The 13,321-nt window shown below is 35.6% G+C and overlaps 1 protein-coding gene and 1 long non-coding RNA gene across 2 annotated transcripts in view; one reads left to right on the top strand and one right to left on the bottom strand.

Annotated features, from left to right (window-relative positions):
* LOC133531232 (uncharacterized) overlaps positions 1–13,321 on the top strand; it is a 452,362-nt gene that overhangs the window by 360,139 nt on the left and 78,902 nt on the right. The window lies entirely within an intron of this gene.
* The window catches only part of LOC133531231 (E3 ubiquitin-protein ligase CBL-B-B), a 177,777-nt gene continuing 169,659 nt past the window's right edge, over positions 5,204–13,321 (bottom strand). Inside the window, exon 14 of the mRNA XM_061869387.1 lies at positions 5,204–12,932. Within this exon, the coding sequence (XP_061725371.1) occupies positions 12,715–12,932 (218 nt within the window). The 3' untranslated portion in view covers positions 5,204–12,714. The remainder of the gene's footprint in view (positions 12,933–13,321) is intronic.

Raw genomic sequence — 13,321 nt, 5'->3', positions numbered from 1 at the left:
TATGTTGAAATAAACGCGATTAAATATGTATAATATACTACCTTTATTTTCGTTTAGGTATTTTGTTATCATTTATAACGTAGTATTTTCATTAACCGCGTAACGAATAGATTTCAACGACATTTTTATCGGCAAGTATTAAAATATCAATTTATCTACCTGTGGAAACTTGTAATTGGCTTACTGTTTCTATTTCGCAATTAAGTTACTCTAGCTGTAAGTTTTACTAAGAAGAATAATTAAATTAATATCTATCTGATTCCCTTAAAAATAAACGATTGCCTTAATGGGCTGATTATAATGTTATTATTATGTACAACGCTATATATCGGCAAATTGGCTCACTAATTAATTATAGAAAATTCGTACTATAAGTACCACAACTACGGTCACATCACAAGACTGGATGCAGAACATTGCAGTAATACTTCCTATTGAAATTGAAACCTCGCCCGTCCGGGCACCCTCCAATTTAAATGGCCTATTTTGCTAAAGTATTGTGACATTGTGTATTGGATCAATAATAAACCTGTTTCCCAAAACCCCGCGACCTTGACAAGTTGAGCCGTGGCCATTTCGACCGCTGTCACCTCGACTGTCACTTGTCACCGATGATTAGGGTTCTCATGGATGGTTTCAGTGTCTTCCAAGTTGATATATATAGCACATTTCTTTCATTAAATAAATAAATATTAATAATATAAATATTATAGGACATAATTACACACGAAGCGCTGAAGCGCTGGTGGCCTAGCGGTAAGAGCGTGCGACTTGCAATCCGGAGGTCGCGGGTTCAAACCCCGGCTCGTACCAATGAGTTTTTCGGAACTTATGTACGAAATATCATTTGATATTTACCAGCCGCTTTTCGATGAAGGAAAACATCGTGAGGAAACCGGACTATAATCCTAACAAGGCCTAGTTTACCCTCTGGGTTGGAAGGGCAGATGGCAGTCGCTTTCGTAAAAATTAGTGCCTACAAATCTTGGGATTAGTTGACCCCAGGTTCCCATGAGCCGTGGCAAAATGCCGGGACAACGCGAGGAAGAAGAAGAGGACATTATTACACACATTAACTAAGTCCCACAGTAAGCTCAATAAGGCTTGTGTTGAGGGTACTTAGAAAACGATATATATACTCGTAATATATAAATATTTATAAATACTTATATACATAGAAAACACCCATGACTCAGGAACAAATATCCATGCTCATCACACGAATAAATGCCCTTACCAGGATTTGAACCCGGAACCATTGGCTTCATAGGCAGGGTCACTACCCACTAGGCCAGATCGGTCGTCAAATGATGAATGATGAATTGATTGATGATGATGATGGTATCCTGTTATCCCTCATCAGGGACATGTGGCTCTAAGAAGGGATTCTATTCGTTACGGTGCAGCGTGGCCTCCTCCAGCTCAACCCAGGTGAGGCCAAATAATGCAGCCTCCTTTTCCACTGTGCGCCTGCAGGTGGTACGTGGGCGACTTTGACCCCTTTTCTGGGAATTTTCCAAGTCAGACTCTCTTTGATTAGGTAATTAGGTTATTTCAATGCAAAACACACTTAATGAACTTAAGAGACAAACTTAAACTTTGTTCCGTCTTAGAGGTTAAGCAAACAACAAACCTGACCCGGACACGTCCTTAAACTACGTCCACAAGAGAGGTATGGGCATTGTGAATGTCATCTCGCTTTGTGTGGTAGGTCACAGCACAGCGGATGTCATTCCAGATCTAAAGCAGAGCCCAACTGGGGAAGTATGGAGGTACCTTACAAAAAACTGCAGCCAAATAACACTAGACCGTACTCATAGTGTTGTGTTCCTGCCGGTGAGTAAGGTTGCCAGAGCTCAACGAAGGGCGGGAGGGGGTTAGGGTCGGCAACGCGCATGTAGCTCCTCTGGAGTTGCAGGCGTACATATGCTACGGATACTGCTTACCATCAGGCGGGCCGTATGCTTGTTTACCACCGACATAGTATAAAAAAAATACAACTTTAAGAAATAGAGTAAAACCCACTTAAGATTTTGGAGGGACCATATAAAAACGCATCTTTAGCGAAAATAATATTTATCGTGAAAAAATATGTATGAAAACAGCAGCGATCAGTGTAAAATGGAATGTTACGCAGGAAATCGTATTAAGCGGTCTTGTTGGTATTCGTGGTGTTGGTTGGTTTTAATGGAGCAGGTTTTACTGTAGTAGTAGTGGTCCATGGCCACCATTCTAAAGGCTCATACGTAACGGTATTGTATCTACGAACAAACTGCAGCTGCCCCAAAAATGGACAGTACATGCTGAACACTATAATACCTTCTGTACCATTCGCAGTTTCAATAACTTTTTCTGTAGCATTCCGAGAGATATTCGAAGTTTCTGTACCATTAACGGTAGCATTCGCAGGTTTTGCTTGTTTCCGCAATGAATAAGAGTTGTGTAATATATTTAGTACATTTAAACTTTTTCTTAAGTCTAAGAGAGCTCTAAAACGAATCGCTTTTAGTCTGGGAGACCCATAATTTCTTTCCTGTATTCGTAATGGACGAATATTTGGAAAATTTTCAGATAAACTTCTTTTGGAGCTTGACCATTGGTGCCAAAGTCTTGGAAATGGTTTGCTATGTTTTCTACCCATGAGTTCAGATTCTTCTTTTATTATGTGGATACTTGGTCGTAAAAGCTTGTATTTTTCATCATTTATGGTTATTTCGTCCAGTTTCTCAAAGTCAGTGTGGATTGGGTAATGACATGATACGTAGAACTGAAAAAAACATCATTCATATTTTGTAAGATATTTAACTACCTACCTGAGTGGTAAGAATAGAATTTTGATTTTTTTTTTCTGAAGAACTGTTACTGAAGTATATTATTAAACTGACTTCGATTGTACGTTTTCCAATGAGTAAAATTAAAATTACATCATAACTTTTTGAAATAAAACTAGAAATATCCAAAATATTGAGTTTATACGACCCAGTACGACGTTCGTTAAGTGGTTTCATTCTACAGTAAGAGATAGAAATATGATTTATTGTTTACATGATTAATCTGTAATAAAGTAATGATGATGTAATCCTGTTATCCGTCATTAGGGAAATGGGGCTCGCAGAAGAATTTTCCATTTGGCGCGATCCTAAGCGGCTACTTCCATCTCTTTCCAGCCGAGTCTAATGCCAGTCGATTCCTAGCGGAGACCGTGCTTGGACAGGTGGTTGTCAGATCTACGGAGCGTGTGTCCGATCCATCGCCATTTCCTTGCAAGGATTTCTTGCCCTTGGGTTTCTGGTCAGTCTTTTGCCACAATCTGACGTTCGAGATAGTTCGTGGCCAGTAAATCCCTAGGATGCGGCGCAGGCACTTGTTTATAAACGCCGGTGGTGTCCTTCCTCACAAATCTCACAAGCCATGTTTCGCAACCGCACAGCAGGACCGACTTGATGTTAGCGTTGAACAGTTTGATTTTCGTACGCCGAGTGATCACGGTGAACGTCCAACCTACAGGCTTCAGCTGGGCATATGCTGCTTGCGTCTTGTTGATGCGCGTCTCAACATCGCTGTCCGCTCCCGTAATAAAATAATAAAACATTTTTTATCAAATAAAAAATTACATTTACAGTACATATGGGGCTACTTTATAGCACTAGTGCGAGAAGTAGCATATTACGTTACTGTGTCGAACATTTAAAGGGCCATATGTACTGTAAAACGTTGTACGATTCATGTGCGAATAGGTAATTCGCAACTCGTGTCGATTTAAAACACTCCCTTCGGTCGTGTTTTAATTTATCGCCACTCGTTTCGAATTTCCTATTTTTCGCACTTGTATCGTAATGTACTATTATTTTAAGGTCGTAATTACTGGGGCTATTAAACGAAAGCCTCAACGCACGTTGTATTAAATGTATGGGCCGTTTAAACTTAATGTTTTGGATAAGTATTTCTAATTTTATAAAAAAAATCTATGATACCTAACATTGGTCACGTAGGATAGAAAAAAATAAAATTGCCTACGCATTGTATTATTTGCATAAATTTCTCAATGATCAATACAATTTTGATTTACTTACCTGTAAAATGCACAAAATCCACAGCAAAATCATTAAAATTTGCTTATTCCGCTATAAAATCAATCTCTCGACTATTAATCATGTTGCCTATTCTATGTAAGCTATTAAAATTTGTTACGTAAACATAATTTTGTTGAGTTTGTAACGTGGACTACGTTTCAACTATCAAGTTCAAATGAATATAATTGAAATTAGTATTTCAGAATGATGGTTGTGGTCTAGTGTGTTGCTAAATTATTTTACTCTCAGGAGCTGGATTCAGATTGAAAAATTTGTTATCGTTTTGAACTGGTTCTGCGTAGGGGGCGCCACTACCACACTCCATCACAAGAGGGTCTACCGCGAAACAAGAAAATCGAAATTTCGTTATCGAATCCCTATCACTCTTGCCTATACGAGCGATAAAGAGGCAGATATCTAAATTTCTATTTTCGTGTTTCCTTTCCGCCCTTTGTAAACAAACCGCCTTGATGCATCAGTCATATTTTATTATCTGTGGAAACTTGTCAAATAACGGTTTAAGGTATGGAAGGTAGAGGCAAGTAATAGAATCTCCATAGAACTATTGCAAAAGTGTCCAGCTGTCAGCTATAAATAATACTTCCAAATCTCTCCAGAGTAGCGCTAGAGTAGCTAAGAACCTAGGCGTTATTAACGGAGTAAAGTGTGCTGTCTATGATTGGATTTTTTTCTCAAGTATTTTAGGTAGCGCCACCTATTTATGGTTTTTTGTCGGACACTTTTTGGTATTCTATTCTCCTAGGGACTAGAAGTCATAAAAAAAAACACTTATTAGCACGAAAACAGACTTGGAACATGTAATCAAAAAAAATTGAACTGAAGTAGGTAATTAAATGTGAAATTATTAACTGTTCAATTTTCATTGTTTTTATTGCGTATCTCTATATCACATTTTCAACTACTTACTAAAAAGTTTTCTGGAACAAATCGCTCTTTAGCGATAAGACCGCCTGTAGTTTACCTCTAATATAAATTTTCTTTAATATATTGTGTTGTATATACTTTGTATCGCTAGTCGATAAATGAGAAGTCCCTAGGACAATTCAAAAATGCTACGAGAATTCCGGCCTCGGTGATGAGTTGGTATCAGGTAAAATTAAAACGACAAATAATTTTACCGAATTATAATATATTTGCAACATATCCTTACTAAAGCGTAAACCAGACAGCCTCAGCAACAATCCAATCGTGGCCAAATATTCGAACAAATACCAACTAAACAATCCTTCATGCGCCACGGATCCACGTAAAGAAAAACAAAACTTAAAAAACAAAAAAACTGCGTTTTTTTTCGTGGATCCGTAAGCTAGTTTCATTAACTGGTAAAAAATACAGATCCACCGAAAAATTCAACATAATCAAAAACTTAAAAAGATTAATTCAAACCTGTATATTGTCAGTACTCTTTTGAACATTTGAAACTATTTTTTTGGTGATAAAGACGAGGTAAAACGTTCGTTTTATACCAACGTATGTTTTATCTTATTTTTTTAATTTAACGCATGACAAACGCCGCATTAAAATACGCTTTATGTACGATCATTCAAAGATATATTTTAATTTCATGGATTCATTCACAGTAGAGTTAGACCAAGCTAAGTTGGCAGCGATGTTGATAGCCCAGACGGTGCAAGTGTCAAATAAACGTCATAATTTCATAGAAGTTTGACGTTTAATATAGCCCGTGAGTCGTCTGAGATATCAAAATGCCAACTTATCTTGGTTTGACGCTATCAACACAAGTTTATAAATTAAAAAATATTTTTCTGTCCTCCGGGCGGAAAGCGTTAACTTTGCTCCCGCTGCGCTAAACGAAGTTGCTGCTTTCCACCTCCGTCGAGCAGAAAAATAGTATGCGCACCACGGGAGGAAACGTAGGTCATTCCATCCCGCGTGTTTGCCACCCTCGACTTCGGCTCGGGTAACAATTTTACACGCGGCACGCAATTTCCTACTTTTCCTCCCTTAGGACACAAATAACTATTTCAAACACTAGGAAGAATGCTAGGACATTGTGCCTGTTTTCTATCTCGATAGCAAGCGTAGTTATATAGCTATATTCCTGTTCCGCGAATAATACCGGTGTTAATACCATTGTGCGAGCAGGACAGTAATATATAATCAGATAGACACCTGTCCTTACTTTAAAAACAGTATCAAATGTTCTAACTTCGCATTCCAAACCCATCGTACCTTCCAAATTTAACAAGAAACGTTAGTAAACTCACAGGTTTGTATAATGAGGTATTCGCTTGACGTGACTTGATATGATAATCATTCTACATTACCAACCGAAAACACATTTGTCCAAATATAAGGGCTCAATAGACTAAGAACGGGACATGGCCGATGCAACGACTTTTTGCACAGGTGGGGGCGGAGGAACTCAGCTCTGTGTGATTGAGGCGAGGAGGACCAGACCATGAAACACATTATCCAGCGCTGCCCCCTGTATTCCTACCAGGGGCCACCAGAGGATCTGCTGCATCTCACACCCGACGCAGCTGCTTGCATCGGCATCCTGAACGTTGACGTTTAAATTACTAACGAATGATTTTAATGTAAATAATTGCCTATTTTTATATTTATGCCATTCGATTAAGAAATATAAGGGCAACATAAAGATGGGCCATTTAACTTTTTGAACACTTTATGTCAAAAACACAATCACTCAAACGCCAAGGTCCCGGGCGCAAGCGAGCTAAGGTAAACCTTACTCGAAAGTGTGAAGGTTACTTTGACAGCGTCCGCCATGACACCTATAGTTGTCCTTGGCGCTGTGGGCACGACTAGTAACGACGCCTATAGGTATTCTTGGCGTTCAAAAGGTTAACAATTGTATATTTTATGTAGTTTCTACTTAGAATCACGAGCTCTTTCGATATTAATAGGCGAAAAAAACTGGTCCAAGATTTTTATTTACATTCCATTTTTATATTATCATTTTTGTAAAGCAAGAACAGTAACAGAATGGAACGATCGATAAATGTATGGAAATTTCGGGACACTTTTTTATCATATCAGGATTGAAAGAGCTCTGGATTCTAAGTAAAGTCAGACCAAGCTAAGTTGACAGCGATTTTGACAGCCCGGCCTGTGCATGTGTTATGAAAAACGTCATAATTTCATAAAAGTTTGACGTTTAAAATAATACTTGCACTGTCTGGGCTGTCAAAATCGCTGCGACCTTATCCTGGTAATAGAAAAGAAATAAAATAAAACTGTGGAAAGTTGAACGTTTGTCTTATTTATCAGTTATCGGCATATTTTTTGTCCAAGTTAACTCTAAGTCTAACTCCGCATCGTATTTAACGTAACAAAGTGTGGAAATGTCATCATAAATATCAAATTTTATAGTCATTTGACTTTTATGATGAAACTAAAGCACTGTCACAAAAATATGTGTGCAGAGTTATCTTGGTCCGACTCTAGATTTAATGTTTTAGATACATACTAGGGAAAAGCCCGTTAATCCAAACCAGGAATAAATTAAGTGACTTTATTAAATTTACAATCCGAATTTGTCCCAAATATCCTTAACAGTTCCCCTGCATTGTGGGTTAAATATGACCCACAGAATAATAAATTACTTTACCCTTTTATTTGGACTGACACATCTCATTCGCTCAAGAATAATAAAGGCATTTTCGTGTTGGTTCATAATGTAAATGTTCCACATGATTTCCATAATTCTTTATAATACAAATAAAGTACATAATTTACATTTCTTGCGTTCATAATGATTTTATACATAAATAATGCATGTCATGTTATTGTGAAATTAATACAGCAAAATAATTAAACTTTTGGTATTTGTGACTTGTACTGTATACACATTATTTATTTTGATCTCGCTAATATTTTATCATGGTTTATATTCAATTTCACTAAGCGATAGTGTATACACAGCCTAAGATTATAAGATACTATTATTACAACTTTGGACAAGAATATAAAGCTATGTGTGTAATATTATCCATTAGGTGCATTTAGGTAACATTCCAAATAGGACAATTTTAAAAACCTCAAATTCTACTAAACTAAAACCACTTTATACTTTGGTAACAAATAGCCTTGCTATATTGCTTCTAATGTAGTAAAGTTGAACCAAGCAATCTCTGCACAGACTTTACAGTGGCAGAGAGAGGAAGAGTCACGTTAAATTACTAATAAATATGACGTTTAATAATGATATCTTGTCATGTCGAAATTAGCACAGGATTAAGCTTAGGGCGGCGTCCGCTAGCTGGCGCGGGTGCACGGACCGGACGAGCGGGTTTACCAAAAATAGTATGAGTAATGCGCAACAATAAGTTTAAGAACATAGGGCCAACCGAAAACCACGTTTGATATGTTGCCTCTCTGTGGCACTTGTAAATTCGTACGTACGTGTGACAGGGAGGTAACGCCTCGAACGTTGTTCGCGGTAGGCCCTCAGGCGTGCGTGCGCCCGCTACGTGCACTCGCCCACACTAGCGGACGCCCATAGACGGACTCTATATATATTTGAGAAATTCGAAATTACCTCGTATCCGACGTTATCCCAATGCATCTTGGCACAATTTTTTTGATGGCGTTTTAAATTGCTTGCCCTTTTTATCTTTAGACAGCTAAACTTCTAATGGGTCACTAGAACTAGAGATTGTGCAAATTTTTTAAAGATTTCACTTCGGATAAATTCGTGAAAACACAAATATACCAGAAGTGTTATTACACACACATTTGCTATACATTTTATGCCCAAGTATATAATTTGACTAGCGCACTGGTGGATATGTATTTATTCATAAATACCTTACGGTCCTGATAAACTACTTAATATTATTACAATGGTAATATTAAATTACGGGGGTATGATTACAATGGATTGGATTACTTATTATAAAGAAAATTAAATAGCAACAATGACGCAAGAATAAAGAAGCAATCAGGTTACATTATAAAAGTAAAACACAATGACGTACCATATATGGTACAGTTTTCAGAATACTAAATTGAGCAAAATTCAAATTAAAAAAAAAAACTGTGTAGAAAAGACACCGATTTTTTCCAGAATTAATCAATTTAAACAGTTAATTTAAGTTATGAAAAGAGCTCCACTTATGATTTCTTTTATAACTAGATATAGTTTTGTAATACTAAAACCTATATGGCTTGTTTCTTCTCATGTCATTGATTAGCAAAACATTAACTACTAAAATTCAGTCAGGTTATTTAAAGCGCGATAAGCGGTAATAAAATTATTCCTGCACCTTCTATATCAATAAAATAATTATTTGATGTGGCAAAGACAGCCTATGCCTTGAGTTAGTTTTTGGTCTGAAGCTTAAGATATTTTTTTCAATGAGTCAAATATGTCCCACTGCGCATACATAGGGTTAATATTTGAATTATCTTTGCCACGTCGGCAATGACGTAGTGCAATATCAGAAAATAAATACAATTGAAGAAATTTTGGTCACAAGTTAACTATGACTTTACGTCGACGTCATCTTTTCGGATATTCACGAAAAATATATTATGCGATGTCTTTAGATACCTAAGACAAACAGATTGTTAAAGTTAAGTATATGAATTTATGACTTCGCTATTTGGATTTTTTATGATGAACGTCTTGTGGCAGATGACAGCTACGTTTATGATATTGATAATATATCCAGACCAATTTGTGGTATTTTCCATTAGGTATATTTTCTCAAGCGATCGATTACTAAACACCGATTGCTGAGGTTTGCTAAATTAAAAAAAAAAAAACCGAAATACCACAAATTGGCATTGGCCGATCTTTCTTTAAGTCTATAGTTGTGTTGAATTATTTTAATAATTATAATGCTAAAATTTCTCTACTATTTTATTTAAAGTCAAAAAGAGGAATTATAGGTAGATCAATAAATTTGTCAATTTCTTAAAAGTCAGTAGAAAATGTAGGATTCAAGACAATAAAAAAAAATTGGTGCAGTTTAAGCTCGTACAATGTCCAACTAAAATTATACTAGTTTCTTAGTTACATTAAAAAGGAAGATGTTCGTATCAGAGTTCGAACAATAAAAATATATTTACACCAACAATTTAAAGTAGAATAGTTATGCTAAATATTAATATTGCAAATGTCATAAGTCAGAGTGTCAAAATTTGTATCTCATTACAATCATTCATTATACATATTTTTAAAAAATATAATCTATATGAACGACTATTTAAGTAGTTTAAGACAGAATTTTTCATATGAAAATATAAGTATTATTTATTTTACAAATATATTTACAATGCTTAATGAAATTAGCTTATGAGTAAGATGAATACTGATTAGAAAAAGAAAACTGGAATTAAAATTGTTTATGTAACTACGCTTTAAGGTCGAAGCAAAATAAATACATTATATAAAAATGTGCTTTATCGTCTATAGAATTAAGTTTTTTTTTTTCAATAAGCCTATAATACTATCACACGTTTTTTAGAAATGAAACCGTATAGGTTATATGAAACATCTCGCCACGCGTCAGATTAAAAGGCATTTAAAAAACTATTTACAAATTTTTACATACAAAAACACCGAGATTAACAACAATGGCGATTTTTAATTTGAATTATTATCAATTATTTAAATTATGCTAATAGAAAATAAAATCCTTAATCATATCATTATCAATCGTATTCGTCATAATTAATTTAAATCTATTTTTTATAAAATTGATGAGTAGCGTACTTTTATTTTAAAGATTATGATGAATGGATGTAAGTTTTCTTTTGGAAATGACCAGTACAATAGGATAACAGTTTCAACCAACTAACCACTTGACTATGCCAAAGTTTCTGATTGTAGGCATAAAATGTGTTAATCTATAATAAAATCAGAACCGATTATTTTGTAAGTTTTTTTGTTAGAAAATTTGCCTGGTTTGACGACACTCCACATTCTGGCCGGTATAATAACGAAATCACACCTTTTCCGTAGAGTTACTGAAGAAACTACTATAGTTTTTCGTAACTCAAATATTTGTAGGACATACGGTGAAATTGCGCTTATATTGTACAGATAGGGTACTATATATACCGACCAAATTTTATTGAAAGCTCACACAAAAAAAAATCGAAAAGAAACATGATAGGCGTGGCGTTCAATGGATTAAATGTATAAAGTCTACGGCCGGCGAACGGCTTCATCTGTCAAACATATGGGCACGTTTTTTTTCGATTTGACGGCTTCAGTTGTCAAACATATAGCCAAGATATTTTTCGTTTTTACACATCTTAAAATACAATTTATACGCTACTGGTTTCAAAATCTTGAAAAATCAACATTGTCTTGGAAAAAACTGTACGATTTCGTTACTTTCTACATTATTTCTTCGTTGTCATGTGACATAGGTTGCTATACGAGTTCAAATTTACGGGGTGACTTAAATTTAGCAGGCAATACAAAATTTGTGAATCTGGTTCAATAAGTAGCAAACTGCAAAATCAGAATACCTACTATATATGTATAAAATCACAATTTTTCAAACATAAGTAGTAGTAGTTGTATGACGGTAACGAAATGGTAAATTTGGTGCCCTATTTTTAGCCAATGTCACAAATTTTGTATTACATTTAATCTTAAGTCACCCAATAACAGACGTGCCACGAGAAAGTTTCAAAAATTCAGAAGCATCCTTATGGAAAATTTCCGGAAACTCACATTTTTGTGGGATACGAACTTTGCATTTCCAAAATAAAAGCTTCCTTTGTTTCCAGTGAAATTTCCAGGAACTTTTCTAATTTTGGAAACTTTCCGCAACTTGCACATATGTACAGTCACATACTTAAGTCATTTAGGGTTTACTTTACATTGGACATTTAATACCGTCAGTATTGACAAACAAATTAGCTTGAACCTTAAATGGCTCAACAATTAAAGTCTGTGGCCGTACATGGTAATTGTTTAGAACAAGAAACAGGTTTGAAAATGTACAGCTACTAGGAAATGCGTCTTAAGTTGAAGTAGGAACGAACTATTGCTTTCAGAGTATATGAGTCTATAAGTATTATGACGATTCTTACAATATTGAGGTTAATGATACTATCACAAAATGTACAATTTGCGAAGATTTAATAAATAAAGCTGATAATTTGTGAGCAAACGCGAGCTAAAACTAAAATGTGGTAAACTAATGAGACGGCAGTGATGGTAAAAACTGTTAGACTTTTTTTAAATATTATTTAATATTGTAAACTGGTGTAACAAAATTCAAGAGTTCATTAACAATTATGTCCAGTAAATTCCACATAATTTGAATTTATCATATTTGGAACACATTAATCACACTCGCAACTCGCAAGTTTATTATAAACATCAATTTATAAAAATGTTTGTACTATGAATTCAGGAAGGATGCATACCACACGAACTTATTAAAGCGAGCGTGTTCCAAATATGGCACATAAGGTTAAACCGTGTTCCAAAAATGGGACACAATTTCTCGAACGGTATTAGAAAAATATTATTAGGACACGAACTTTCAAATCGTATAGGTTACCATGGCAACGCACTAATAATATTAGTCTAATACCATCCGAAGCCCAAGGTAAAATTAGTCTAACGTTTTCCCATCATTTACAAAGCGATTGAACTATACTAAAACTAGCACTTATTTGACACTTTCGACCCAAATTCGTGTAATATATCACACGCCATTTCCAAGTCGTTCCTAGTGATGCCTAACGCTCGTACTACGATATCTTTGGGGTAACCCTCGCCTACTAGGCGAGCGATGTAATCTAAATTTATGTTTTCGTACGAAACGTTCTCACCGTACTTTCGGCCGTTCTTGTCGTGTGTTAGAGGGTTGAATTTTTTGGCTGGAAAAGAAAATTATTTCGTTAATTTTGATTGAATCTTACCTAATGAGAATCTTACTTCATTGAATTAATTTTAATAAAATAGTTTTTTTTATATGTTAGCATAGTCAGCAAACAAGCAGACGAGCCGCCTGATGGGAAGAGGTCATCGTCGCCCATGGACATAAGCAGCACAGAGGATGAACTTTGCTCCTTTAGCTTTAGTTAACGTTTCTCTGCATATTTAATTTATAAAGTGATAATGCAGTACTTAAAGTAAACTTTAACCTGCTCGAACGGGATCTTCGGCGCTGTTGTCGACTAGGTTGGCTGAATGTACTTGCATTTCCAGGTCTCTCCCCCTATTCGTGGCTACCACACCAAATACCGTAAAACCACTGGCATTGTCG

Source organism: Cydia pomonella, chromosome 24, assembly GCF_033807575.1.
Source record: "Cydia pomonella isolate Wapato2018A chromosome 24, ilCydPomo1, whole genome shotgun sequence".
Lineage (NCBI taxonomy): Eukaryota > Metazoa > Arthropoda > Insecta > Lepidoptera > Tortricidae > Cydia > Cydia pomonella.
The sequence above is the reverse complement of the archived record's forward strand: the minus strand, read 5'-3'. Positions and strand labels throughout refer to the sequence as shown.